Source organism: Cervus elaphus, chromosome 6 (genome assembly GCF_910594005.1).
Source record: "Cervus elaphus chromosome 6, mCerEla1.1, whole genome shotgun sequence".
NCBI classification, from domain to species: domain Eukaryota; kingdom Metazoa; phylum Chordata; class Mammalia; order Artiodactyla; family Cervidae; genus Cervus; species Cervus elaphus.
The window spans coordinates 3056812-3080892 of NC_057820.1; the positions used below are offsets into that span (position 1 = coordinate 3056812).

The window sequence follows — 24081 nt, forward strand, 5'->3', positions numbered from 1 at the left end:
GTGTACAATACAGTGATTCAAAGTTTATAGATTATACTCCATTTAAAGTTATTCAAAGTCATGGGCTTCGTTGATAGCTCAGTTGGTAAAGAATCTGCCTGCAACGTGGGAGACCTGGGTTCGATTCCTGGGTCAGGAAGATCCGCTGGAGAAGGCATAGGCTACCCACTCCAGTATTCTTGGGCTTCCCTGGTGGCTCAGCTGGTAAATAATCTGCCTGCAATGCGGGAGACCTGGGTTTGATCCCTGGGTTGTGAAGATCCCCTGGGGAAGGGAGCAGCTACCTAGTCCAGTATTCTGGCCCGGAGAATCCCATGGACTATAGAGTCCATGGGGTCACAAAGAGTCAGGCACCACTGAGCGACTTTCACTTTCACTTTTGGGGCAGCGGGAGTTTACAAAAATAATCCACACACACGTTCACGGCCCTTTGTCATGCCCGTTTCACCCCGTGGAAAGTCCTGCATCTGAAGTGTGAATAGGCAGTGCCTGGGGTCTTCCAGACAGCACACTGACCAGTGTCCTGGGGCCACGGTAACCAAGAACAGTACCACAGATGAGGGGCCAAGTCGGGGTGTCAGAAAGGCCACACGCTGCCCACAGGCTGCAAGGGAGGGTCCTTCCTGCCTGTTCCCACTTCTGCTGACACCCCCGATGCTGGGCTGTGGCCGATTCCGACCAGTCTCCACCTCTGTCTGCACGTGGCCCCCTGTCCCCGTGTCCTCTCCTCCTCTGACCCTCAGAGAATGTGGGCCATTGGATTCAGGCCCCTGCGGGTAACCAGGGCAGTCTCCCCTCCAGATCCTTGGTTAATATCTGCAAGGACCCTACCTCCCAACAGGGCCACATTTCAGGAGGTCAGTTTAAACCCACGGCAGCTGCACGCAGGGACCCCGTGGCTCGTTCGTTCGGAGCGGGGGGTCTTGGACATTTTCATCTGCTTTTCCGTGTGGCCCTCACAGCTTCCGTCTTTTTTTCTTTTTTTTTTGTGGTCTGTGCAGATTCGGGACCCGAAGACCCTTCTTCCCATGCCAGGAGTGATGGTCGGCGATATCGGGAAGAAGCTGGGGCAGAACGGCCTGGACAACGGGTGAGTCCGGCCCTTGGACTTGACGGCCGCTCCTCTGGGGCCCGTACCGCGAGGCTGCCTGCTCAGTACTGCCCACCCGTGAGCCCCCCGCCCCGGGCCCTCAGTGCCGCCCCCGCGCCCTGCAGGACGCGCCGCACGTCTGCACCAGAGACTGTCGGGAAGGGCTAGGTTCTGCTCCAAGGCCAGCCTCAGGAGCTAAGTGGCTCTGCATGCTGAGCAGCGAACTTGCCTCTGGCCTGTGGCCACTCCAGCTCTCAGCCCAGAGTCAGGGTTTGAGCCCCTGGGTCCTCAACCTGTGACCCCGGCGTGCTGCCCCAGCCCGGAGCTTGGGCGCCCAGCCTGCACCCGTGCCGTCCTGCGGGAGGAGCTGGGCTCTGGGTAGTGGGGGCAGTGTGGTCTGAGACGAGACCTGGGCTTGGGGAGCTAGACGGGGGGCAGGTGGGCAGGGGAGCCATGTCAGGAGGGGCCTTGCAGCCTCCCGGAGGGATTCTCTGGCTCATTCAGGGCACGAATTTGGGAGTGAAACAATTTGGGTTCAGATCCCGGGTCCACCTCTGCCTCTTGGGCTGACTGACCTTCAGCAGCTTTCCCGGCCTGTCTGCTCGTCCGTGATGTCCCCGTGGTGGGCCCCTCACATAGCCCTGCCTGGGAGCCAGCCGTGTCTTCCCAGCTGTGTGCCACCCGTCGGTGCCCCCTCACCTGAGCATTCAGGCAGGACTCACCTGCCATCTCTCAGAAAGCCTGGCTGAGATGCTCTGCGCCTTCTGTTCTCCTGAGATGCTTCCCATGTGGGGAAGCAGAGCTGGGAGGTTCCTTAGTCCTGTATGTCACACTGCATCTTAGGAGCGTCTGTGTACCTGCCACTTCGCGGGGAGCCAGAGAACAAAGGAGCATGCCCGGCCGTAGTTGGAGCCCTCTGGTTACCCTGACTCTGGTCGTCTTGAATATAAATCAGGAGGCAGGTCGTCTCTGAGACAGAAGCCAGAGCAGGTGGTCAGCCTCCCAGCACTCTCAGGGTCCTTTCAGCTGTCCCTCCCTGTAAGCTGGGGAGCTGGTGGCCTGGGGAGTGTCTCATATCTCCGCTCGGGCCCTCGGAACAGGTGAGGCCCCAGCCTGTGCCTGAGGAGGGGAGTACCATCGATTTTCACTCTGTAGCTGGAGGAGAAGGCGGCAGGACGTTGTTAAAAGGCAAAACCAGGCACACGCACGCACAAGCCGTTTAACTAATTCCCGTCGAGAGCTCTGAGCGCCTCTCTCACTGGCCTGTGCGAAGACCTGTTAATTACCTGGGGGGGAGGGGGCGTCGTTCTGTGCATTGCGGCTCGGTGTGGGTGCAGGGGGCCTCTGGCAGGGACGGGCCACTTGCCGCTTAGTCCTCTGAGCGGTTGGCGGCATCACGGGGGCCACGCGAGTGGAGGGGTGGAAGGCCCTGTCCCCTTTTGAGCTCTGCATGCCCTAGCGTGGGGCCCAGAAAGCGTGTGTGCGGCGGCTGTGTCTACGGCGGGTCTGTGTGGCCACGTGCAGCCTGGCGGCGGGAGGTGACCCTCCAGCCGTGCACACGCGCTGCCGGGTCCCTGCAGTCTGTGGACGGCATCAGGCGGGCTCACGGGTTCCCGGTCCCCGTACGTCTTGGTTTTTACAAGTTAGAACCTTTACGCTTGTTTTGGGACATCAGTGAAACGCTCTGCACTTGGTTCCCCCCAAGTCAGCTCCTGCTTTAGACACAGTACCGTGTCTAACTACAGCGCCCCCCCCGCCTCGGCCCCAGGAGACACAGTCACACCGACAAAGCAAAAAAAAAGTGAAAGTGTTAGTCACTCAGTCGTGTCTGACTCTTTGCCACCCCATAGTCTGTAGCTCTCCAGGCTCCTCTGTCCATGGGATTCTCCAGGCACGAATACTGGAGTGGGTCACCGTGCCGTCCTCCAGGGGATCTTCCCCACACAGGGACTGAGCCCCGGTGTCCCACACTGCAGGCATAAGCTTTCCCCCCGGGGCCACCAAGGCCCTCCTCCAAGCAAACGGGTCATGTGGGAGGAGCACAGCTCCTGTAAGTCTCAGCCGTGCCAGCCCGGGGGGCCGCCAGGGGGCAGCATGGTGACCACCCTGATGCCGGGCCCAGAGTGGCTCCCCGAGATCAGAGTCGCCGTTCTGAGACGTCCCAAGGGGTTGCTTGGCGGACAGGACATGGAAGCAGCCTCACTCGGTCCCTGAGCCTTTGAAGGTTCTGCAGCACCTGGGGCCCCTCGGACCCCCTGTCCTGGGCAGGGGCTGGGATGGGGCCAGGGGCCCGCCTCGCTGGACACGCCGCTGTCCCTGCTGGCCGCGGGGCACATGCCCAGCAGAGGGCGCCCGGGACCTGAGTCCCTGCTTCCCCCACTTGCCCGCTGCTTGCAGGGCAGTGCTGTGATGGAGTGACTTTTTGTCCAGAGACCTCTTGTTTTTTAAAATAAAAAGCAGTAACAATGTGTAGGTGGATCACAGGAGTGCGTGAGTCTGCAGGAAGGCTGTCTAGAAATCAGCGAAGTGAAAGTCGCTCAGTCATGTCCGACTCTTTGTGACCCAATGGACTGTACAGTCCATGGAATTCTCCAGGCCAGAATACTGGAGTGGGTAGTCTTTCCTTTCTCCAGGGGATCTTCCCAACCCAGAGGTCGAACCCAGGTCTCCTGCATTGCAGGTTGATTCCTTTTTTCTTATTTATTTTAATTGGAGGCTAATTACTTTACACTATTGTGGTTTTTGCCATACATTGACATGAATCAGCCACGGGTGTACATGTCCCCCATCCCGAACCCCCCTCCCGCCTCCCTCCCCATCCCACCCCTCTGGGTTGTCCCAGTGCCCCAGCTTTGAGTATACCCTGTATCATGCATCGAACTTGGACTGGCGATCAATTTCACATATGGTAATAGACATGTTTCAGTGCTATTCTCTCAGATCATCCCACCCTCTCCCACAGAGTCCAAAAGTCTGTTCTTTATATCTGTGTCTCTTTTGCTGTCTCGCAGATAGGGGCATCGTTACCATCTTTCTAAATTCCATATATATGCGTTAATATACTGTATTCGTGTTTTTCTTTCTGACTTACTTCACTCTGTATAATAGGCTCCAGTTTCATCCACCTCATTACAACTGACTCAAATGCAGGCAGATTCTTTCCCAGCTGAGCCACCAGGGAAGCCCAGAATACTGGAGTGGGCAGCCTGTCCCGTCTCCAGCGGATCTTCCCGACCCAGGCCTCAAACCGGGGTCTCCCACATTGCAGGCGGATTCTTTACCAGCTGAGCCACAAGGCAAGCCTGTCTAGATTACGTGGATTACTTTTAGTCAAATAACTCTGAAAGTAAGATAGTAAAGACCCCTCAGGTGAGCCGTTGAGCCTCACCTTCAAGATGGGCTGCAGGCATCCTCACGTCTGCTCAGTGGCCACTCGGGGAAGCGTCTGGTGGTGGGCAGGGGCGGGGGTATGTGCTGAGACCTGCTGGGTGCGTTTGGTCCCTGGTGGGGCTGGGGTGGCGGTGGTGGGAGGCCTCAAGGAGCAAGGAGATTGTTAGGACCTGACGTGGGGGGTCCAGGAGGGAAGGGGTGCAGGGCCGGGGAGCCAGACACACTGCATGTTCACATCCCCATGTCGTGCCCGTTGCCACCCAGCGCACGTGCATAGACACACCTGTGTCCTCCATGGACACGGGATTCCAGGCTTCAGGCTGGCCAGCGTTGACTGTCTGTGACTCAGAAAAGAACGTGTGAAATTCTGATTTCGGTTAAACCCCAGGCGACTATTTTTGCAAGTATAAATACGTTCAGCCTGGTTCCGTCCCCTGAGTGGCAGGGGCGGGTGAAGATTTTCCACTCCTTAAAAAGGGCGCTCCGAGTTTACAGCAGCAGACTTGGAAGAGCATCCCGCGGCTTTCCAGTAACGGGCTGGACCACACGGGGGGCGTCGGCACCGCGGCCAGGCGTTCTCAGGACGCAGGGGTCTGAGCCCCACAGATGCCTGCCGCGTGGCCGCCTCCAGGCCAGCACTTTCAGACACTCGGGCCGGGCCTGTGTTTTGGACATGGGAGGGAGACCCCTCGCCTGGACGCTGGCGGAGGCCTTGGGGCCTGAGGTGCAGAATCCTAGGTGATTCTGAAGGAATCTGGGAGGGGCCTCCAGATGCCCCGCCCCTGGCCTCGACTCTTCCCCAGGGGCACTGGCTGTGTCAGCCCCAGGCTCTCCCCCGACTTGGGGGTCTGTGCAGACTGTACCAGCTCCCAGGGGATGAAGTCTCACTCCTGGCTGGCTCATCCGTGGCCCTAATTGCTCGGTTCCGGGCACGTGGCCCCTTATAACAGGATGGCTTAGCTCCCATTGAGAAGCAGGTGACTCAGTGAGCAATGTGGACGGGACCACGTCTCGTGGTGCTGTGGGGCCACCCGGGGCTCATCACGGGGAGGGGTGGGGAGGCACGGCAGGCCTCTCGGAGAGGGTGGCAGTGCTCAGAGGACCCACCTGCCTGTCTGGAGAGGGCCTGGCCGGCTTGAAGGTTGCATGCAGATGCTGCCTGGTGGGGGGCCGCGAGGAGTGGGCAGCGGTCCTGTCAGAGGGCTTACCACGTCCTCCTGTGGGTTTCGATTCTGTTGGTCCCAGGGATCCAGGGTTCTTGTGCCAGGCGTGACCATCCCTAACTGAAGTTTGCATAGGCCTTTGCCCCGTGTGCGGGACGGGGCGGGGACGAGGTAGGGCCTGGAGAGACCAAGGCAGAGACTGTTGAGGAAATCAGGCCAGAAGAGGCACAGACCGTGAGGACATTGGGTTGGAGGTGGAGGTGAGCGTGCTGACTCTGGACGGTGGGGGGGTGCCGTGCGTGACCTGGGGATCTGGGGAGGGGCCGGGGGTGGGCTGGGGGCGAGGAGCCGTCCGCCTTCTCTGAAGGGCACTGCTCTCCCTCACAGACCTGCTTCCTGTGGTTCAGTAAGAGAGGGTCCCGTGTGGCACTGAAAATGCTTAGAAATCTGATAAGGCGCTATGCTTATGTGCGTTAGTTGTGTCCGCTTTAGTCCTGTCCGACTCTTTGTGACCCCATGGACTGCAGCCCACCAGGCTCCTCTGTCCATGGGATTCTCCAGGCAAGAATGCTGGAGTGGGTTGCCAGGCCCTCCTCCTGGGGATCTTCCCAACCCAGGGATCAAACCTGTGTCTTTAAAGAGTACTGTATTGGGCTTCCCTTGTGGCTCAGCTGGTAAAGAATCCGCCTGCAATGCGGAAGACCTGGGTTCAATCCCTGGGTTGGGAAGATCCCCTGGAGATGGGAAAGGCTACCCACTCCAGTATTCTGGCCTGGAGAATTCCATGGACTGGATAGTCCATGGGGTCGCAAAGAGTTGGACACGACTGAGTGACTTTCACTTTCCTAGATCACTTTGGGCTTCCGTGGTGGCTCAGAGGTAAAGCGTCTGCCTGTAATGCTGGAGAGCTGGGTTCGATCCCTGGGTCGGGAAGATCACCTGGAGAAGGAAATGGCCACCCACTCTGGTACTCTTGCCTGGAAAATCCCATGGAGGGAGAAGCCTGGTAGACTACAGTCCATGGGGTTGCAAAGAGTTGGACACGGCTGAGTGACTTCACTATCTTGGAGGCGATTTCTTTCCCACTAGTGCCCCCTGGGAAGCCCAAGGTGCTATAGCAGGGGTTGACATAGATGTTTGGGGTTTTTTTTGTTTGGCAGTTTCTGCACCACCCGGTACTCTGCACAGCCTTGTCCCCTGGACTACTGTGAGTTAGATTTTCCTTCCTGACAACCACAGAAAATACCTTTGATTACTGACACATGTGCATGACCCCTGGGGATGTGTGTGCAGGCGTCTTCTCCAGCTGCTCAGGGGAGCTGACCCCTGCATCTGGAGCCCCGATGGGACGGCTCATCCTTCTGCTTGACTGGGGAGGTCTGAAGCCCAGTTTGCTGGCTCTGTCACCCCGTGTGGGGGACTCTGGTGTGGGGTCCAAGCGTGAGTCAGAGATCCTCACGTTTAGGAAGAAGGTCCGTGTTTCCTGCTGAAGGACGTCATCTGGGCTTGTCCAGCCACGTCGAGGGCATTCCCTCCCAGCGTAGTAGGAGCCTGTGTGCGGCCCTGAGACCTGAGTGTCCAGGGGCAGCTGGGGGTCGGGGGCCTCCATCATTACCAACAGACAGCGACCGAGTTGTTTCATGCAGAACCCATCACTCACACCACAGTTTTTGTTTAAGCTTTTTGGGGGAAAGCTAGGGCTGTCCGGTGGTTAGGACTCCATGTTCTCACTGCTGAAGGCCCAGGTTCAACCCCTGGTCCAGGAACTAAGATCCCTCAAGCCATGCAGGGCAGCAAACAACAACAACAAACCACAAAAAATAAAAAACCAGGTAAAGCCTGCTTTCACAGGTAGAAAGATCTGTTGAGACGCCCCGTCTCCCGTGTCTTCCCTCCTGGGTTTGCTCTTGGGGTTTTCCGGTCTCTGGGGGGTTACATCACCTTCTGAGCTGTCCTCCGCTTTGATTTGACCAGGTTTCGGGAGGGGGAGGTGAGCCCTGGGGCCGTCCCCCCGTTTAACCAGAAGCCGTGTCCCCGCCCAGGTTCGCCATGTTCCACAAGGTCAGGATTCCGCGCCAGGACCTGCTGAACCGCTCGGGAGACGTCACCCCTGAGGGCGCCTACGTCACCCACGTCAAGGTACCGGAGCCTCCAGGCTGGGGTGGGGGAGTCTGTGGGTGAGGAAGCCGGCCCCTTCAGGTCTGCTGGACATGCACCCCGCTGGTGGGGGAGGAGAGTCGCCAAGGGAGCCGGAGGCCTGTGCCAACCTCCCCAGGCTCAGGTCCTGGCGCCTCCACCAAGGAAGGGGGCGCCTGGGTCCAGCGCACCCCCGGGGCCCCAGGCATGACATCCCCCCACAATCCTCACCAGCCCCCTGGGGTTACAGCTGGGGAGGCTGCCCCGACCAGCACTGTTCCCCACAGCAGGGAGAGGGAAGGGTTGCCTGCTGGGCCAGGCACCTGAGGGGGCGACTGCATCCTCCGGCGTCTGGGACTGACCGCGCCCAGAAGTTCATTGAGGGTGGACGTGTAGGGGCCCGGGCCTGGGCCCTTCCAGACCTGGCCAGGTCAGGGTGGCTGAGCACCGCTGGTCCTGAACCCACAGCCGGGATGACCCAACGCCACACGTAGGCTGCCCGGAGCCGAGAGCAGGGCTTCAACGAACGTGACAAGTACCTGCCAATCAGGAGAGAGGCTGGAAGTGACACAGGAGGCCATTCAGAAGAGGAAACAGTGATATGAAACCCGGAAGTATGGAGGCAGACGAGAGAAGCCAGCGGAGGGGGTCGATCCAGTGGGGTTGAACTTCAGTGAAGCAAGCGGCAGGCAGGGATGCAGAGAACCCAGAGACAGCTCGTAGAAACAGCAGAGATAGAGGGCTCTAAATTACGGAAGGAAGACTATCTCGACTGCGGGGTCCCACACAGAGGGTCAGGGGCTGTCACCCCAGGCTCACCGTCGAGAAATACTGGAACCTCAGAGAGAAGACCCCAAGCCCTTCCCGGGACAGGAGGCAGAGCGGCTGCCGTGGGATCAAAGCCCCTTTACCTCCGATTTTCCCAGCGCGACGTTGACCGAAAGCAGTCAGGGAAAGGACGCTTCTCACCACGGAGGGAAAACCACCGTACACGTGCTTTTTCTAAACGCAGGGAAACTGTCATTCGTGCGTGAGAACAAAGTAAATATTCATGGCCAGGGGCTTGGAAGGCTGCCGCACAAATACCAGAGTGGACATAGTTTTGGAAGAAAAGCCTGAATAATAAAATAAATGAAGCGGGAGAAGCAGCACAGGGTGAGGGAGGCACACGTGATCACGTCGTTTGGTGAGACCGTCAGGCCGATGTACCCAAGCGCCGCCGATGGGCCTGAAAGCCAAGCTGCTACGAGGGACCATGGTAAGCACCTTGAAACTTAGAACCGATTGAAGATAGATGCACACAGACAGTTACTAGTTTTAAACCCTGATGCTGGAAAAGATTGAGGGCGGGAAGAGAAAGGGCCGACAGAGGATGAGATGGTAGGATGGCATCACCGACTCGATGGACGTGAGTTTGAGTAAACTCCGGGAGGTGGTGATGGACAGGGAGGCCTGGCGTGCTGCCGTCCATGGGGTCACAAAGAGTCAGACACGACTGGGGAGCTGAGCAACAGCAAACAACAAAAGATCACAGAGAACAACGGACGGCCGTCCCGATGACCGTCACAGCCCTTGGGATGGTGGCTCGCCGGGGAGGCAGGAACCCCGGGGGAGCGGGGAGGGAGCCCTTTTTACGAACAAGACGTTGGCACCAGCTGTGTTCCCCGCCCTCGCCTCCAGCCTTGCTCTCGGCAGAGCTGCGTCTGGTCCTCGGTGATGGCGGTCTGCCCGGGGCCCCTTCCTCCTGTGGGTGGGTGTCCCCCGTACCGTCCCGTGATGGGCATACCGCCCCCCACCCCACTCAGCTCCAGGGGGGCTGTGTCTGGGGTGCCCCAGGGGCTGGGCCTGGAGTGTTGAAGGAGGACAGGCGCACCCCTCCACCCCCGCGCCCATCCCCGAGGTGGCCCGCGGGTCCCGGGTCCACCGCCACCTGCTCTCCTCCCGCAGGACGTGGGGCAGCGCTTCAGCGAGTCCCTGGGCAGCCTGTCGGCCAACCGGGTCGCCATCGTGGGCATATCCGTCGTGAACCTGAAGCTGGCCGTGTCCATCGCTCTGCGCTTCTCAGCCACCAGGCGTCAGTTTGGGCCGACGGACAAGGAGGAAGTCCCAGTGCTGGAGTACCCGCTGCAGGTACAGCGTCTGCGGGCGTGAGTCCGCTGTCGTTCCGTCCATGTGCAAACACGCCGCTTCTCTCAGGTCTCTGCAGCTGGGTCACGGGGGGCTGACCGGGCCTGTTCTGGAGTTACACGGTGACGCCAGGCCCCGGAAGGAGTGTGGCCTCGGGGGCCACAGATGGTCTCCACGATGGTCTTTAGTTGAAAAGAAATGAGGGGCCTGGAGGAGGCGCTCTGGTGAGGCAGTGTGGGGGGGAGGCAGGTGTGCACACTCACCCCTTGTACAGGGTCCTGTGTGTCCAGGCCGTGCTCTGACATGCCCGTTCATCCCGGGACACAGTGGCTGAGTGTGCAGCGGCATTCATGATGACATCCTTTAGCAGAGGGGACACTCCCCCCTCCAGGTCCTCCAAGGTCGAGGCAGCCCTGGATGGCAGGGGTGCACCCTGAGCTGAGCATCACCTGGGTGCCTGGCCGGGGTGGGGGCGGGCGTGGCATTTGATCACAGGGCGCCCCCACCAGTGTCTCTGCATCCCGAGCCCTTCCACACCCACCACGCAGCTGCCCTGCGCACCAGGTGGGCTGGTAGTGGTCCCCAGGTCACAGGTGGGGCCCCAGAGGCAGCAGCTAGACCGAGCCCCAGTCTTGGGCCCAGCAATGTGTGAGCAAAGGCATGTTTGAGTGAGCGTTTCAGGACATTGTAACTGGATTGAATTTGTTTGACCCTTAGTAGGACCACGAACCTGGTTTAATACCAAATGAGCAAGTAAGGAAGAGCCTCATGCCTAGTTCGTGCCTGGCTGGCACGCAGCGTCCACCACAACGCTGGACCCCGTGGTCCTCATGAGGTCACAGCGCGCTCCCTGCCTGGGCTTGAAGCCTGGCCTCAGTGGTCACCAGGGCCCACCGAACCCCACGCGTGGGCTTCTGACCCCAGGTCCACCCCGCCCTGCTGTGCGCCCTTGGGTGAGGCGCTGAGCCTATCTGTGCTCCAGTTTTCTCCCTTGCACGTTGGAGTAGTGATCACACCCCTCTGTGGGTGGTTGCAAGGATTAGCCACGTTCGGGCGTGGGCACGGTGACCGCGCGTAGGGATTGCAGACGACAATGGACGATGGAGCCAGCGGCGGTGGTGCTGACTGTCTTCCAGGTCCTCTCAGCCTCCCCCTCCATCCAGGCAACAGCGGACCCGCGCTGGTGAAACAGACGTGCTCCCTTGGCCTCTGGGAGCCTGTTTCCCCTCCTGGCCCGTGGGCAGTCGCTGTCTTCCTCCTAGGGTCACAAGGGGCAAGGCGTGGCCAGGTCGGCCCCGCGCTCAGGCATGGTGACCTGGCTGTCTCAGTTCCCTGTATCATAGTTCAGCGTTTACTCTGGCTGAGGGATCGCATGACCGGGACAGCGGAGAGAGCGGGGCAGGGCAGTGCCCGTGGGCGCTTCTCCCTGAGTGGGCCTGTCAGGGTGGCCGGGAAGACCGGCTGTGCTGGAAGGGCATCAGGGGCAGGTGTCGTGGTGGGGAGGTGGGGGGGTTCCGGGAGAGGTACAGAGCCTTGTGCATTAATGTGGGGACGGTGGGGGTGGGTTCCTGCTGCCTCTGCCCTGTCGTCTTGCCGAGGACGTTTGGATGTTCAGGCGGAGATTTGTCCATTTCAGCAATGGCGCTTACTGCCATACCTGGCCGCCGCCTACGCCTTGGACCACTTTTCCAAATCGCTCTTCCTGGATCTGGGGGAGCTTCAGCAAGGCCTCCTGGGGAAAGACCGGAGCGTCAGGCAGGTGAGAGCCCCCTGCTTTTTCTCTGCTGTGTTCACCCTCATTTAAATTTCACTGGGTTTGAACAGGGCAGGCTCAGCCTTTCTTTCAAAACAACCTGGGTGTGTGGATCTGCAGGGATGATGCAGGCTCGTCCAACCTGGCCCCTGGGCCGTGTCCTCCCAGAGCCCGTCATGGGGATGGGGGCCGTGTCGGCACGTGTCCGCATCCCCCATTCTCGAGGACGTGCTGACACGGCCCCTGGTTCCTGTCTGTGAGTTCAGCTGTTGTTCTCCTCTGGGGAACAGGATGCTTTTGCAAAATCCACATTACCGGCCCCCTCCGTGGATTTCACGGTTCTGATCCTTTCGTAAACAACCCTACAAAGGTCTGCGTCCAGCTGACTGGATGTGAGCTGACAGGCACGGCTTTGTGCCAGACGCAAGCGTGCAGACCTGCTGAGATCAGCCCCTGTGCTCAGAAAAGGTCTTCGGGTAATTTCCATGGGTGGACGCCTCACACGTTGATTTTTTTTCTGCTTCACGCTGCCTCCTGGGCAGAGCGAAAAGGCACAGCGGCAAGTGCGTCTGAAGACTCATCAGAAATGCTACAGAGAGCGGGCTTACCGACCACGCCCTGAAAAGCCTGTATCAAATTAGCACATTTTGGAATATCCAGCATAGACGCCCAGGCGTCAAGAGGCGGAGGGTGAAGGGGTGGGGGGCTGGCAGGGTGCACAGCCATGCAGTCAGGCTGACGTGACCCCGAGGACCGTTTCATCAGGAATGTGGAGCTAATGCATTTTCCCCCGCCTCAAACATGCGTCACTGAAGTTTTGCCAGCTGACAATGGATTGTCCTGCTAGTAATGTTTCCAAGGGTCACCATGGTCTTTTTTTTTTTTCTCTGAAGCTCAGAAAAAGTAGTTCAACCCAGGCATGGGTTACAAAGTAGCGCTTCTGTGAAGCTGAAGATGCTGGTAAAACGCATCACCTTATTTAGCAGGTGTGTGTGTAGGTGTATCTTTCTTGTAATTGTTGCTACTAATGATCACTGGAAGTAAAAGAATATTTACTAGATGTGTTAAAACTAGGGACCCTGAGCGGGGCCTGCACAGGGGTCCTGAATGGCCAGGGCTTTGCAGCCCTCTGGGGCTGCTCCCCCCCTCCCCTGGGGGCAGCGCGTCAGCGCCGCCTCCCACCCTTGGGTTTCTTCCTCCTCTCCCCGTGAAGGACTGGAGCTTGAGCAGCCGTCGCTCAGGTTCGCGCTTGAACTTCGTGTAGACTGAGTCATGAGCGTGTTCTCCCCAGCGTGTTCTCCCACGATCAGCCTCCCACCAGGGTCTACCCGCTGAGCAGCTGCAGTTGTTTATCTTCAGTGCTAGGAAGTTGTGTGACCAGAGCGCAGGGTATCCACGCCTAGATGAACCCTGTTTCTTAAGCTAAAACTGGGTCTCCTACTGTTGTGGTTGTCAGCCACCTGGGTCAGACTGGAGGGGGCGTAGGCCTTTGAGGCAGAGCTTGGCCCGGCCCCTGACCTCCGGGGTCAGAGCCTCTCTTCCCCTGATCTTGTTGGCTTTTCTCCCTCCCAAGGCAGAGCTGGGACGCGAGATCCATGCCTTGTCATCGGCCGGCAAGGCCCTGGCCTCGTGGACGGCCCAGCGGGGGATCCAGGAGTGCCGCGAGGCGTGTGGAGGACACGGCTACCTGGCCAGTAGGTTCCAGAGACACGTGGGCTGGTTTCTGTCCTTATCCCTACCATGTGACTCACACCCGACTGCGGGTCAGCACACGGCCAACCAGGGGTCAGCACACGGCCAGGGAACAGTGCACAACCAACCAGGGGTCAGCGCACAGCCAGGGGTCAGCGCACGACCAAGCAGGGGTCAGCGCACGGCCAACCAGGGGTCAGCACATGACCAACCAGGGGTCAGCGCACAACCAACCAGGGGTCAGCGCACAGCCAGGGGTCAGCGCACGGCCAGGGGTCAGCGCACGACCAAGCAGGGGTCAGCACACGACCAACCAGGGGTCAGCGCACGACCAAGCAGGGGTCAGCGCACGGCCAGGGAACAGCACACGACCAACCAGGGGTCAGCGCACAACCAACCAGGGGTCAGCGCACAGCCAGGGGTCAGCGCACGACCAAGCAGGGGTCAGCGCACAACCAACCAGGGGTCAGCACACGGCCAGGGGTCAGCGCACGGCCAGGGGTCAGCGCACAACCAAGCAGGGGTCAGCGCACAGCCAGGGGTCAGCTCACGGCCAGGGGTCAGCGCACGACCAAGCAGGGGTCAGCGCACAACCAACCAGGGGTCAGCACACGACCAAGCAGGGGTCAGCGCACAACCAACCAGGGGTCAGCGCACGACCAAGCAGGGGTCAGCGCACAGCCAGGGGTCAGCGCACGACCAAGCAGGGGTCAGCGCACAACCAACCAGGGGTCAGCGCACAACCAACCAGGGGTCAGCGCACGACCAAGCAGGGGTCAGCGCACGGCCAACCAGGGGTCAGCTCACGGCCAGGGGTCAGCGCACGGCCAGAGGTCAGCACACGGCCAGGGGTCAGCGCACAGCCAACCAGGGGTCAGCACACAGCCAGGGGTCAGCGTACGGCCAGAGGTCAGCACACAGCCAGGGGTCAGCGCACAGCCAACCAGGGGTCAGCACACAGCCAGGGGTCAGCGTACGGCCAGAGGTCAGCACACGGCCAGGGGTCAGCGCACGGCCAGAGGTCAGCGCACGACCAGGGGTCAGCGCACGACCAACCAGGGGTCAGCACACAGCCAGGGGTCAGCACACAGCCAACCAGGGGTCAGCACACAGCCAGGGGTCAGCGTACGGCCAGAGGTCAGCACACGGCCAGGGGTCAGCACACGGCCAGAGGTCAGCGCACGACAGCCTGTGGGCCAAAGGCTATTTCCGTGGATAAAGATTTTTGTAAATAATGATTTATCAGCACACAGCCGTGACCATTCATTTACACGCTTCCTGTGGCCGTGGTCCTGCTCCCCCCACAGAGCTGAGACGTCTCGGCAGACGGCATTTACCGTCTGGAACTTTGCAGAGCAGGTTGGCCAGGGCCTGCTCTCCCGTCCCATCCCTCGGTTCCCTGCCACCTGATGCTCCCTGGCTGAAACCTAGGGGTCACGAGGCAGCGTGGAGACCGAAAGCCAGAACAGAAGGGAGCGTATTGTCCGTTCATCTGAGTTGGAACTGTCTGGTTATTGACTTGGCAGTACCCTGGCCCCACGTTTTGTTCCGATGAGACACTCCGAGACCTAGCGTCCACTTCTGTTGTTACTGGCGGCTGTTTGAGCAGCTGGTGGGCGGTGCAGAGAGCAGGTGACCGACAGGCCGGGCCCAGACCCTGCCTCCTCTGTCTCTGCTGGCCGCTGGCTGCGTCTCCGAGGGCGAGCTGACCCCGCACCCTGCTCCTTGGTGTTCTTCTCCACAAGATGGGCTGATGATAGCATGGCACGACGGGAGTTCCTGCAGCAAGTGCGTGGATGAACACACTTGAAGGGTTTGACAATGTGGGGCAGGTGGCCTGTGCCCCGTTATTCTATTATTATTATTATGAAAGTGAAAGTCTTAGTTGCTCAGTCATGTCCATCTCTTTGGACTGTAGCCCACCAGGCTCCTCTGTCCATGGGATTCTCCAGGCAAGAACACTGGAGTGGGTAGCCATGCCCTTCTCCAGGAGGTTTTCCCGACAGAGGGATTGAACCCGGGTCTCCTGCGTGGCAGGCCGATTCTTTACCGTCTGAGCCATCAGGAAAGCCCATTATTATTATCATCATCCTTATTATTTGCCGCTTCCCTGCCTAACTTCCTGTGTGCTAACCTTCAGTCACCGATGGGTAAAGTCTGGTGACTCAGACGAGACGGCAGAAGAATTGGCAGAGACCTTCCTGACGGTTTGTTCCTTTGGAGCCTTTTAGGCACCGGTTGAGTCTGAGCATCTCGGCGACACTCTGGAGTAGCTGTGTGCTTTCCGTGAAGATGCGTCCCAGTTACTTTTCGTGCGGTGGGGGGCAGGCGGGGGGGCCCTCGACTTCTGCACTCTCTGCGTTACTGACGTGTGGGTAACCATGGTGCACAGAAGTTACTCACCCGAGTGTTTTGTCTTCCGTGCAGTGTTCTTTGTAGTTTTTGTTTGTTGTTATAGCTCATAGAGACGCTATAAATAGTTTAGAATGAGGAGCTTGAATCATGAAGCCCGCAGACAGCAGAAATGACCGAATCAAGTGTCATCACATAATTCCTTCTGGGCTGAAGCCAGTGTGGCCAACAAACTCAGGGATAAATGTAAAGCCTTTTATCTAGATTTGAATATCAGTTTCTAGTCACCTCTCTAAGGTCGCTCTGAGATCTTCACGTTCGGTGCTCTCACTGTGGCACGGGGAAGCAAGTCAGCGGAAGACGATCAGGGTGTCATAGGTGACCACAAGCCTCGTGTCTGCTACAGAGCACCATAACACCCTCTTGGGCTGTTCATAGCAGTATGTGAGTGTGAGAAGTTGGGGGTCCTACCCATTCTCCCATCTCAGCCTCACATCTGGAGAACATTCTATTAATATGCCGGAGACCCAGGTGAGGAGGGTCTGGGAAGAATCTTTTATGAAATCTGCGAAGGAATTGGGTTATTTCACTGGTAGGAAAGGCAAGAGAAAAAGAAGCGCTGTCTTCAGATATTTGAGACGTCGCGTGTAAAGAGAAGGATGCCTTTAGTTGTATGAGGAAGAAGGGCGCCCGCCCAGGTAGTCCGCTCCGTCAGTGGGCCCCCCGGAGGGGGCTTTGCCAGGCGATTCGTGAGACTCATGATGGTAACGGGATGCTGGTGGCAGTGGGTGCTTCCTGAGAGCAGCGCAGGGCGTCCCGGGAGCCTTGCGGGTGTTCCCAGTGTATCCTTGAAGGGGGAGCAGCCAGATGGATAGGGCGCACTGCTGGCTGGGGGCGGAGCTGGGCCTGGAGAGGGTGGGAGATGCTTTGTCCAGTCAGGCTGGGCCTGGGACCTGACCTCAGAGTCCCAGGTGGCAGGGGGTGAGGGCATCTCTCCCGCCGCACCCCCAGTGATGAGCACGCCCCCTTGCAGTGAACCGTCTGGGCGACCTCAGAGACGACAATGACCCCAACTGCACGTACGAAGGCGACAACAACGTGCTGCTGCAGCAGACCAGCAACTACCTGCTTGGCCTGCTGGCTCGCCGGGACCAAGGTGAGGCGGCCGGCGCCCCTGCAGCCCTGCGGGGTGAGGAGGTTCCCAGGGCCCCCTGAGCCAGCTCTTCTGTCAGAATGGACTCTGTTTGCAGCCAGGAAACACGCGATCAAACGGGGCTGGACCAGCTTCTGAAGTGATGAGCCGGGGCGGGTCGGGGGGGGGGGGGCGATTTGTCCGCCAGACACACCCGGGTGGGGGTCCTCGGCTCTCCCTGGAGTCACTGGCTCTGCCCCTAGGCGGTGCCCGCATCGAGAGCCCCCTGAAGACCGTGGACTTCCTGGACGCCTATCCAGACATCCTTGGCAGGAGGTTCGAGGGCTCCAGCCCCGAGGACTTGTTGGACTCCTCAGGTAAGTGCACGCCCTGCCCTGCCTCCAGGTGTGCCGTGCCCGGCGGGAAGCAGCCTGTTGCTTTGCCGCCTCATTCTTCCACTGATGATTCATCCACGGACACCTCCCTGTGTCCGGCGCTGACGCCGACAATGGAGAGAAGGGAGCTTGCTCCCCACTCCCTGGAGTGCCGGCTCCCACCCGCCCCCCTCCCCCACTTCACAGTGAGTGGTCAAGGAGAGACGTCACAGAAAGAGCAGGGGTGGTCACAGCCCCGCCCCTCCCTACCATGTGTTAATGACGTCTGAAGGATGCGCCCTCCTCCCAAGGGCCCACGCGTCTTTCTGTCAAATCCTGTGCCAACCATAGCAGCTTCACGCCGCAGCGGAGCCTCGCGAAGTGCTCACCGCCCCGTTCGTGGGTTTCAGTGAGCGTGTGTCCCTCTGCCCCCTGGTACTCCTGTGGCCAAGCACCTCGGGGCCCCCTGTGTGGTCCCACCTGACCCCCAGGCGCACATGCCCCCACCCAATAGGCGGGCAGAAGCTGACCCTCTGGCCAGTCACCCAGGAGCCAGAAAGGCAGCCCACCTGCCAGAGATGGAGGTGCTGGGCCCGCTCCTGGACCCGCACCTTCTGTGGGGTTTAGGGTGCGTCCCCCATCCGCCTGCCCCCCCGGGGGGGACTCACGGTCCCTGCTGGCTGGTGAGGATGTGGGCGGGGACACGCGGGCGCCCCCAGCACGGCGCTCAGCTCCGCTCGGGGCTCGGGACGGCCCGCAGTGTGCAGACACCCCACCCTGTTCCAGCCGCAGCTCTCATCACAGAAACCGCTGTCGAGACGCCGTTACGTTCCCCCAACACTCTTAGCAGAGAGCCTTTGGTGTGGCAGGAGGGCACCTGGCTTACAGAGCGTGCGCATCCCCTGTGGTCCTCTGGGTGAAGGAGCCGCCCCCACGTACCCGAAGGGCACATGACCCATCACAGCATCCCTGGCTGTGGGCTATGGGGAGTGTGTGTGTGTGTGTGTGTGTATGTGTGTGTGCGTGTGTGTATGGTGAGTGTGTGTGTGGGGGTGTATGTGTGTGAGTGTGTGTGTGTGTGGGTGTGTGTGTGAGTGTGAGTGTGTGTGAATGTGTGTGTGGGTTGTGTGGGTGTGAGTGTGTATGCGTGTGTGTGCGCATGTGTGTATGGGTGAGTGTGTGTGAGTGTGTGGGTGTGGCTGTGAGTGGATGTGTGTGTGGGTGTGTGTATGGGCGAGTGTGTGGGTGTGGCTGTGAGTGGGTGTGTGAATGTGAGTGTGTGGGGGTGTGTGGGTGTGTATGCGTGTGTGTGTGCGCGTGTGTGTGTGAGTGTGTGGGTGTGGCTGTGAGTGTGGGTGTGCGTGTGTGTATGTGTGTGTAGGTATGTGTGTGTGAGTGGGTGTGGCTGTGAGTGTGGGTGGGGGTGTGTGTGTGCGAGTGTGAGTGTGTGGGGGTGTGTGTGAGTGTGGGTGTGTGAGTATGTGAATGTGTGTGGGTGGGTGTGTGAGTGGGGGTGTGTGAATGTGTGTGAGTGAGTGTGTGTGTGTGTGTATGTGAATTTGTGAGTGTGTGAGAGTGTGTGTGAGTGGTGTGTGAGTGTGTAGGTGTGGCTGTGAGTGTGGGGGGTATGAGTGTGTGAATGTGTGTGAGGGTGTGTGCATGTGTGTATGGGTGAGTGTATGTGGGTGTGTGGTTGTGTGGCTATGTGTGTGAGTGTGTGGGGGTGTGTGTGTGGGGGTGTGTTAGTGTGTGAATGTGTGAGTGTGTGTGAAAGTGAGTGTGTGTGTGGGTGTGTGTGTGGGTGTGTGTGAGTATGTGTGTGTGTATGTGTGAGTGTGTGAATGTGAATGTGTGGGGGTGTGTGTGTGCATGTGTGTATGGGTGAGTGTGTGAGTGTGTGCGTTGTGGGTATGTGTGTGGGTGTGTGGGTGTGAGGGGGGGTGTGAGTGTGTGAATGTGTGTGTGTGTGAGAGTGTGTGAGTGTGTGTGTGAGTGGTGTGTGTGTGTGAGTGGTGTGTGTGTGTGAGTGGTGTGTGTGTGCGGGGTGGGGGGGCCCTGTCAAGCTGCACCGCCGCCCAGGTCTCCAGGAGAGGAGCTTCCGCTGCCCAGTCCACGTCTGTGGCTGGAGTGAGGGTGGGACCCAGGCTGGGCCCATTTCCCAGCCGTCTCTCCTCCATTTTCATCGACAGCAGCAGCCAGAGACGTTTCTGCTCGTCACTGCTTCAGTTCCCTCACCACCCTTTGTTACAGCTTTTCTTACGATGCACCTTCTTCATCTGTCTTTTTAAAGAGCTGGGAGGACGCTGGGACACACCTAAAGGTCTTTATGATGGTTCCAGAGCCCCCAGATGTTGCTCCAGGAAGCCCAGGAAATGACCTCATCATTCTAGTAACATCCACCCCGCCGGAATTCCACCCCCCACAAAACCATCCCCCGTGGTGAAATCAGAGTGTAAACACATGGTCGGCCAGCTCTTGGACACGTCACGGGGCCTGCTGTGTCCGCCCCCCACCCAGGCCTGCCACGCATCCCCCGCCCCCGCCCCCGCCCCGCTCGCTGGCGCCGTGAACGCAGAAGCTGTTTTGTGCACAGAGGCAGGAGGGATGCCAGGGCAGCGTCATCTGTTTTTCCTGCGAGTGCTCTAATTTTCACTCGTTCCAACCAAGTGAAAACATTTTCTGGAGGGAAGAGCGCAAGCAAAACTCATCTGGCAGAGAAGGCTTGGCGTGGAAGGAACCCTGACAACGTTCTCCACAGGGAGAAGGGAGCCTGAAGCTCGCGGCCCTCCATTCATCCGCAGGGTGCTCAATCATTTAAACCCCAGACCTCGGGGCCAGGCCTCGTCTCAGCTGCATCTTTGGTAAAAGTTCCATGAGTGACATGTGACCCTGGGGCTCTGCAGGACGGGACATTCAGGACCTTTCCAGGGTTGAGCCAGGCCTGTTTGCAAGGTCAGGAGATTTTTTTCTTCCCTTAAGGAATTAGGCTTATTCGGAGCGGGAGGGGCAGGGCGGCTTTCCACCCGGTGCCTCTGATTTATGTGCTGTGGATGCGTGTGCGCCCAGGATGCGTTTAACAAATGGGCCTGAGCGCTGGGGAGCCGCACATCACGTGATCACGTGAGACCCAGTCCTCTCCTCTCGTTGGCTCACTCGCAAAAATATTAGATAATTGGGGTGCAGTGGCTTGGCTGGGCTCTCCTGGCAGCTAAGACGGTGAAGAATCTGCCTACAATTCAGAAGACCGGGGTCCAATCCCTGGGTTGGGAAGAGCCCCTGGAAAAGGAAATGGCAACCCACTGCAGCATTCTTGCCTGGAGAATCCCCATGGGCAGAGGAGCCTGGTGGGCTACAGTCTGTGGGGTCGGAAAGAGTCGGACACAGCTGAGCCACTAACACTAAGTGGGTTGGCTGCTCTGACCGCTGTGTGGGTCAGAGGGTCACAGGGCAGTGGGGTCACGTCGCACCCTGTGTTCAGAGAAACTGGGGACTCAGGCTCTGGAGTGAGCTGTGTGACCTTGGGCTAGATGCTTACCCTCTCTGATCCTCCGTTTCCCTATAAGGTATTAGGAGGAGGTGCCCTCTCTGCAAAGACCCTTTGCCCAAGTGAGAGCACGCTCCCAGGTCCAGGGGGTCAGGACATGGACATGACTTTGGGGGCCCCATTCCAGCCACTGTACCTGGCAGAACTGTGGGAGGGGTGCCCCGTGTCAGGGTCCACACCCCCCAACCTGCCTCACGCTAGGCTCCCTGAGACGTGCTGTGGGAGCTGGTCAGGCTGCTTGCAGCCTCTGAGCCTTTGACTCCTCAGGCCTCTGAGATGGAGCGTTTGCTCATTAATGAAATGCTCAACTGTGCTGTGAGGTTTGTTAGCAGATACGGCAGCACAAAACGGCTGGAGGTCTGCAGCGGTGGGTACCGTGGGATGTGCTCCCAGGGAACAGGCTGTGCCACCTGGGGGGAAGTCCCAGGGCCCCTGCGTCCAGCCTTTGGGTCCAGGCCCAGTGCCTCCAGGTTGGTCCTGCGGCTCCAGAGCCCAAAGCAGCTGCGGGTCCCGCAGGCCTGGGCCCTCTGCCTGGGTAGCGGATGAGCGTGTGGACCCAGAGCCTCGCAGCCAGCTCAGACCCCACACCCGCCTGGCTCCCTCACCGTGTGCCCGGGCACCTCCTTGTCCCCTGGTCCTCACTGGAGCGGGCAGGAACAGCCCTGCTGGGCTGGGTGTTCTGAGTCACCCACGTCCTGGGAACCCGTGAGGTGTCATCACACCTCAGAAGGACCCACAGAGGCAGGCACAGTGCTGGGATGGGCCGGGAGGGTGGGGGTCTCCCTCCATCCCCTTCCAGCCGGTCCCTGTCCGTCCGCACCCTGTCAGCAGCTTCCTCTCCTCTCCCCTGAAGGGCCGGAGGAGGGGGTGAGGTCTCAGCAGAGCTGATGTGAGGCCCAGGGCCCAGGGCCGGGCCGGCCAGGTGGACAGAGCACCACTCCTCCACCACCTGCCAGAAAGTCGCCCTGACGTTGTGCAGGCCTGAGTTTCATCCGGAATGTGTATCCTCATCGTGAATGAGGTGGTTGCCCCCAAAAGACCATAAAGAAGGCTGAGTGTCAAAGAATTGATGCTTTTGAACTGAGGTGCTGGAGAAGCCTCTTCAAAGTCCCTTGGACTGCAAGGAGATCCAACCAGTCCATCCTAAAGGAGATCAGACCTGAATATTCATTGGAAGGACTGAGGCTGAAGCTGAAGCTCCAGTACTTTGGCCCCCTGATGCGAAGAGCTGACTCACTGGAAAAGTCCCTGATGCTGGGAAAGACGGAAGGCGGGAGGGGAAGGGGATGACAGAGGATGAGATGGTTGGGCAGCATCACCGACTCAATGGACATGAGCTTGAGTAAACTCCGGGAGACTGGAGGACGGAGGAGCCACGGGGCCACAAAGAGTCGGACGTGACTTTTCGACTGAACAACAGCAACCCCAGAAGGGGCTCCATGACCTCGTGGACTCTGTGGTTGCTGGAACCGTGTAGACCTCGGCCGGCCTCACAGCAGAGCCAGGAAACGCCCTCCCCCTTTGCCTGTCTCAGCCTGCCCACCACCGAGGGGTGGGAGTCGGGTGGGCAGCCCTCGTCCCCGGGGCGCAGATTCCAGGTCTGTGAACCGGCCCTGTCTCACTCACTCGGCGTGAGGGTGGAGGCCCTGCACTCACGTGTCTCTCCGTCTCTCACTCTGAAGTCCCGCTGGCGGCATACGAGTGGCTGGTCTGCTACCTGCTCAGGGAGAGCTACCAGAGGCTCAGTCAGGAGAAACGCTCAGGAAGAAGCGACTTCGAAGCCAGAAACAACTGCCAGGTACGTGTTTGTCTCAGAAGTTGCTTCTTCGTGAGTTGCTCCTGATTCCCGCACCGCCGCGTCCTCTCTGGCTGTCTGCTGCCGGGACCAGCGATGCACCCAAGCCCCGAGCCCAGCCCTTTCGCTACACTGCACGGCTCGTGTCCAGACTTGGGCAGCTCAGAGTCCATCTCTGCCTGAAGTATTCGTAATTTAGGCTTCCCTGGTGGCTCAGCTGGTAAAGAATCCGCCTGCAAGGCGGGAGACCCAGGTTCAATACCTGGGTCGGGAAGATCCTCCGGAGAAGGGAATGGCTAACCCACTCCAGTATTCTGGCCTGGAGAATCTCCATGGACAGAGGAGTCTGGTGGGCTACAGTGCCTGGGGTCGCAAACAGTCGGGCACGACTGAGCGACTGACACTTATTCGTAACTTGTTAAAATGCAAATATACTCGGAAATCAGAGCGCACCAGAAATTGATACCTGGGTCGGAATGTTTTTCCTGGGACTGGAGGTTTATCGGGGGTGAGGATTTGTGAGAGAGGGGCCCGTGCAGGGAGCAGGGAGCAGGGAGCGGGCCTTCCTGGCCTGCAGTGTCCGGCTGCCGGCCTCTCTTGGGAGCTCTTCGTGATCACGGAGCAGCTTGGGCTGTGTGGGCTAGGACTGTCCTTCAGAGTTTCTGTTCTGTGCCCCCCACCCCACGGCCCCAGTGCGGGCACCTCATAGGACCCCTCATGGGCGTTGGCCCAGGTCTGTTAATACAGTGGGCAGATCTCTGATGGCAAGGGCAGGCCGTCCGGGAGAAGTCAAGGGTGGGCGCCAAGTGTGAGGACTCGGGAGGGAAGCGGAGCGTGCAGGGGCTGGAACCAGGCTCTCACCCCTGTGGGTGTTGGAGCTGCATGATTTGGGGGTTCTGTCTGTGCACTGTGGGGGGCCCAGCAGCACTCAGGCCTCTGCTCACTAAGACGCCAACAGCACCTCTGAGTTGTGACAACCCCAGACTATCTCCTGACGGTGCCAGGCACCCCGGGGGTGGGGGAGCTAACTGGGCCTGGTCGAGAGATCAAGAACCCCTCAGCCAGTGGGGCCTCCGGTCTGGAGCGGGGAGCTGCCGGGGAGCAGGTCCACTCTCTGTGGCTCCGGGAGTCTCTGTCCTGCCCTGTCTCCCTTCAGACACTTCCTGCGTGCCCGTGGCCCGGTGTGGCTGCCTTCCTGGGTCCCTGTGACCGTCCAGGCCCTCCACGCACTGTGGATCCGTGTGACGGTCCAGGCCCTCCACGTGCTGCCTTCCTGGGTCCCTGTGACGGTCCAGCTCCACCATGTGGGCCTGATTCTGGGACTGAGACCGGCAAGATGAGCTCGTGGGATGCGATGCAGGCGCTGGTACATGAGGTTCCGTCTGCTGCTCCTCACGGCAGCGCCCGCAGGCCGGCTCCCTCCTGCTCCCTCTTCACAGACCAAGAAGCTCGGGCCAGGATGGGAGCCACTTGCTCCCATCCCACCGTGCGCACACGCTCGTAAAAGCCAAGTGGATTTGGAAGCTGGCCCCT

General features: G+C 59.5%; 1 protein-coding gene across 11 annotated transcripts in view; it reads left to right on the forward strand.

Moving 5' to 3' along the window:
- Positions 1–24081, forward strand: part of ACOX3 (acyl-CoA oxidase 3, pristanoyl) — a 57776-nt gene that overhangs the window by 24101 nt on the left and 9594 nt on the right. For 7 of the 11 annotated variants that reach the window (XR_006341727.1, XM_043906075.1, XM_043906084.1 and 4 more), the window contains 8 exons: positions 1002–1090; positions 7686–7782; positions 9727–9909; positions 11543–11665; positions 13233–13353; positions 16737–16859; positions 17099–17212; positions 22436–22551. Coding sequence is in view for 10 of the 11 variants with exons in the window: in XM_043906075.1 (XP_043762010.1) it covers positions 1002–1090; positions 7686–7782; positions 9727–9909; positions 11543–11665; positions 13233–13353; positions 16737–16859; positions 17099–17212; positions 22436–22551 (966 nt within the window). In the remaining variant the exon portion in view is untranslated. Of the gene's footprint in view, positions 1–1001; positions 1091–7685; positions 7783–9726; positions 9910–11542; positions 11666–13232; positions 13445–14184; positions 15322–16736; positions 16860–17098; positions 17213–22435; positions 22552–24081 lie in introns of those variants that run through there. The other 4 variants (XM_043906078.1, XM_043906083.1, XM_043906077.1 and 1 more) reach the window with 4 other exon arrangements.